At 45.3% G+C, this 2,994-nt stretch overlaps 1 protein-coding gene across 1 annotated transcript in view; it reads left to right on the top strand.

The window, feature by feature from the left end:
• Positions 1-1,060: 1,060 nt before the first annotated feature.
• The window catches only part of LOC102036737 (trypsin I-P1-like), a 3,241-nt gene continuing 1,307 nt past the window's right edge, over positions 1,061-2,994 (top strand). The window contains exons 1-3 of the mRNA XM_005431397.2: positions 1,061-1,273; positions 1,980-2,148; positions 2,749-2,994. Coding sequence (XP_005431454.1) covers positions 1,234-1,273; positions 1,980-2,148; positions 2,749-2,994 — 455 coding nt within the window. The 5' untranslated portion in view covers positions 1,061-1,233. The remainder of the gene's footprint in view (positions 1,274-1,979; positions 2,149-2,748) is intronic.

Genomic DNA, 2,994 nt, shown 5'->3' with positions numbered 1-2,994 from the left:
CTAATACCAGTTTAAAGGCCAACAGAATTCATGCAACACCTTGGAGAAGGCCCTGGCCTTGGACTTCAACATGAAGGAAGATTTCTCTCTGGACAGTGACACTGTGTGTTACAGTACTGCAGGGTCTACAAAAATTTTATCAAGAAATGGAGAGGAAGAGTATTCCTATTTAGTGTCTCAAGCTATTCCAGCATTTCCAAACATATGGGTTCTCTTTAATGTCTCTAGAGAGAATCCTATCTCTTTCAGGAGCTAACATGATGAAGTTGGCATCTGCTTAGAGAATGAACATGATTATTCAGCAAAGCATTAAGCTTTAGTAAACTTTGCGTCATGACAGAAATCCCCACTCCTGCAGAGAGGGATTTCAGAAGATCTCACTATTTGTGTTCGCAGCATTATTGCTCATCTACATCACACTCATAAACATCAGCATTGTACTGAAATCCTTGTGTAGCAAAAATGAGTCTGTAGAACATTCCAAAGATGGAATGGTTTGGTTTGTTACTTAGGCAGACATTTTAGTACAGGTCAGGAGAGAGAAATTAGAAAAGGGAGATGCTGAGCATTCCCACATTTGAACTATTTGACTTGGGAAACAGTGGGGGACACAGGATCGTTTTTCTATCCTTCCTTTTGAAATTACAATGGAGGAATTTGATTTAGGAAAACACTGTATTGCATATGGTAAAAACATACATTATTCAAGAAAAGGAATTTGCTAAAATAAATTTAACAAAGTTAACCACTGGCTTTGCTGGAGTTTTTTGCTTTTTTTTTTTTTCCCAAATAAATGCAATGTATCTCTCTGTCCACTACTTAAATATGCAACTTTGAGTAAAAACATGCATTTTTAAGAAAGATACCATCAGTACAGAGGAATCTGAAAGAGGTTTGAGAGTTGTTATTCCTGTTATACAGGTGCTGTGTATAAGAATGAGACAGACAAACAACTACACATCTTCCAAAGCCAAAAGGTATTTTTAGATTGAAGGCTACCTTACGGAATAATTAGAATAGCTCTCTATCTTAGCAGAGGTTTATGATTAACGTGTATGACATTTGTACATTCTACCAATGCCTGTTAATGCCACATTTGGATCTTCAAATTTTCCACTGTGTACTTTTTGTCTGGAGAAAACCTTGGGCTAGAGATAAGACCATCACCAAAACATATTTCTAGCAGCTCCCACGTCCAGTCAGCCAGTCTGGGTTTGAGGTAGAATCAGGACCATGAAGTGCCTGCTGCTTCTCGCCTTTATTGGGGTGGCTGGTGAGTATATCTTTTATTTCTATTTCTGCCATTTAATAGGAAGCTGATTTTCTGAATCAAAACTGCAAGATAGCCTGTTGTGGGAAAGCCAAGTCAGTTTTGACTTGCACAAGTCAGAGCCCTGCAGCTTCCATCTTCTGTCTGCTCATAATGCCTTGTGCCACAAGCTGGGGAATGAACGCCTTCATAGGGGTTCCCGACCCAGCTATGGAGATGTGGCCACAGCTTCAGAAAAAGGCTGCCTCCTCCTTTGGGACTAAGGAGTGCACAAGGAATAGTTCTGGCCCAGGAAGTCCTAAAGCAACTGCAAAATTTTGGACCCTCAGAGGGTGCTCCAAGAAGATATCACTGCACAGTAGTTTTTACTTTTTCCCTCAGTCAACCCTTGACTGTTTCAGTAGATGGGACTCGGGGAAAGACACAGCCATGATCTGATCCAACAAGAACATTTCTGTGTCCCTATGTTCCCTCAGGGAGTAGCCAGCAGGGCTTTAGTTGCAGATACATGAGGCATCCCTGTAAGTCTGATCCCCTTCTTTGAGGTGCAGCAAATGCATGTGCCTTACACCTGCCCCCCAGCACTGCCCTGAGTGTCCATAGAAGGGGAGCCTACAAGTGAGGGGCTTCAGACAGGCAGTCACAGGGCAGACTACAGGCCACATTGCCTTAGGCCAGCTGTTGACACATAGCACTTCTTGTCCCCCAGTTGCCTTCCCCACCTTTGCTGAAGATGATGATGACAAGATTGTGGGAGGCTACACCTGCGCAAAGAACTCGGTGCCCTATCAGGTGTCCCTGAATTCTGGATATCACTTCTGTGGAGGTTCCCTCATCAGCAGCCAGTGGGTCCTGTCGGCTGCTCACTGCTACAAATCGTGAGTGGAAATCTTATGTCCTTCTAGAACCTACTTCTGTCTTCCAGTTCACTTCTAGCAGGAATTCTGAGCTATGAGATAGAAATATGGAAGCGCCTCCATGCTCATCAGAGACAGCCAAGGGATGGGTGGATCATTCAGGAAGCCAGGCCGGGGCATTCTGAGGGGTTTTCCACTTCTGCAAATGTTCCTGTGAATGCAGAGCATTTTCTGAAATAACAATGGGATAATCAAGCAGAGAGGTCTGGGCTTTGATTTCTTACCAATTGCATGAATCTTGCTAAAGCATTCTCCCTGGAGAACAGGAAGAGGATCGAGGTCCGGCTGGAGCTGTTTGCCTTGTCCCAGAATATTTGTATGTAGTGCTGCTCTGTATTCAACTGCTGCCATGTATTTACAAACCCGCAGAAATTCACCACCCATGCATGGAGTGCAAGGGTTAAGATCTCAGTGTGGATTCCCAGGGCCCCCTGCAGGATGAGAAAGATCCCCTGCCCCAGAAGGCTTCTGTGACAGTGGTGTTGGAGTGAGTGCACTCAGGGAGGTTTCTCTCAACCTGTCCCTAGCAGTAAAGGACACGCTGTGCCTTCTGTTTTCCAGTCGCATCCAAGTGCAGCTCGGGAAACACAACCTGGAGCTCACCGAATCCACACAGCAGTTTATCAACTCTGCTAAAGTCATCCGCCACTCTGGCTTCAGCTCCTACACCCTGGACAATGACATCATGCTCATCAAGCTGGCCACCCCAGCCACGCTCAGCAAAGCTGTCCAAACCGTTCCTCTGCCTACCAGCTGCGTGGCCGCCGGCACCACCTGCCTGATCTCCGGCTGGGGACACACTCTCAG

Source organism: Geospiza fortis, unplaced genomic scaffold, assembly GCF_000277835.1.
Source record: "Geospiza fortis unplaced genomic scaffold, GeoFor_1.0 scaffold2364, whole genome shotgun sequence".
NCBI lineage: Eukaryota > Metazoa > Chordata > Aves > Passeriformes > Thraupidae > Geospiza > Geospiza fortis.
This window is presented reverse-complemented; position numbering and strand designations above follow the sequence as displayed.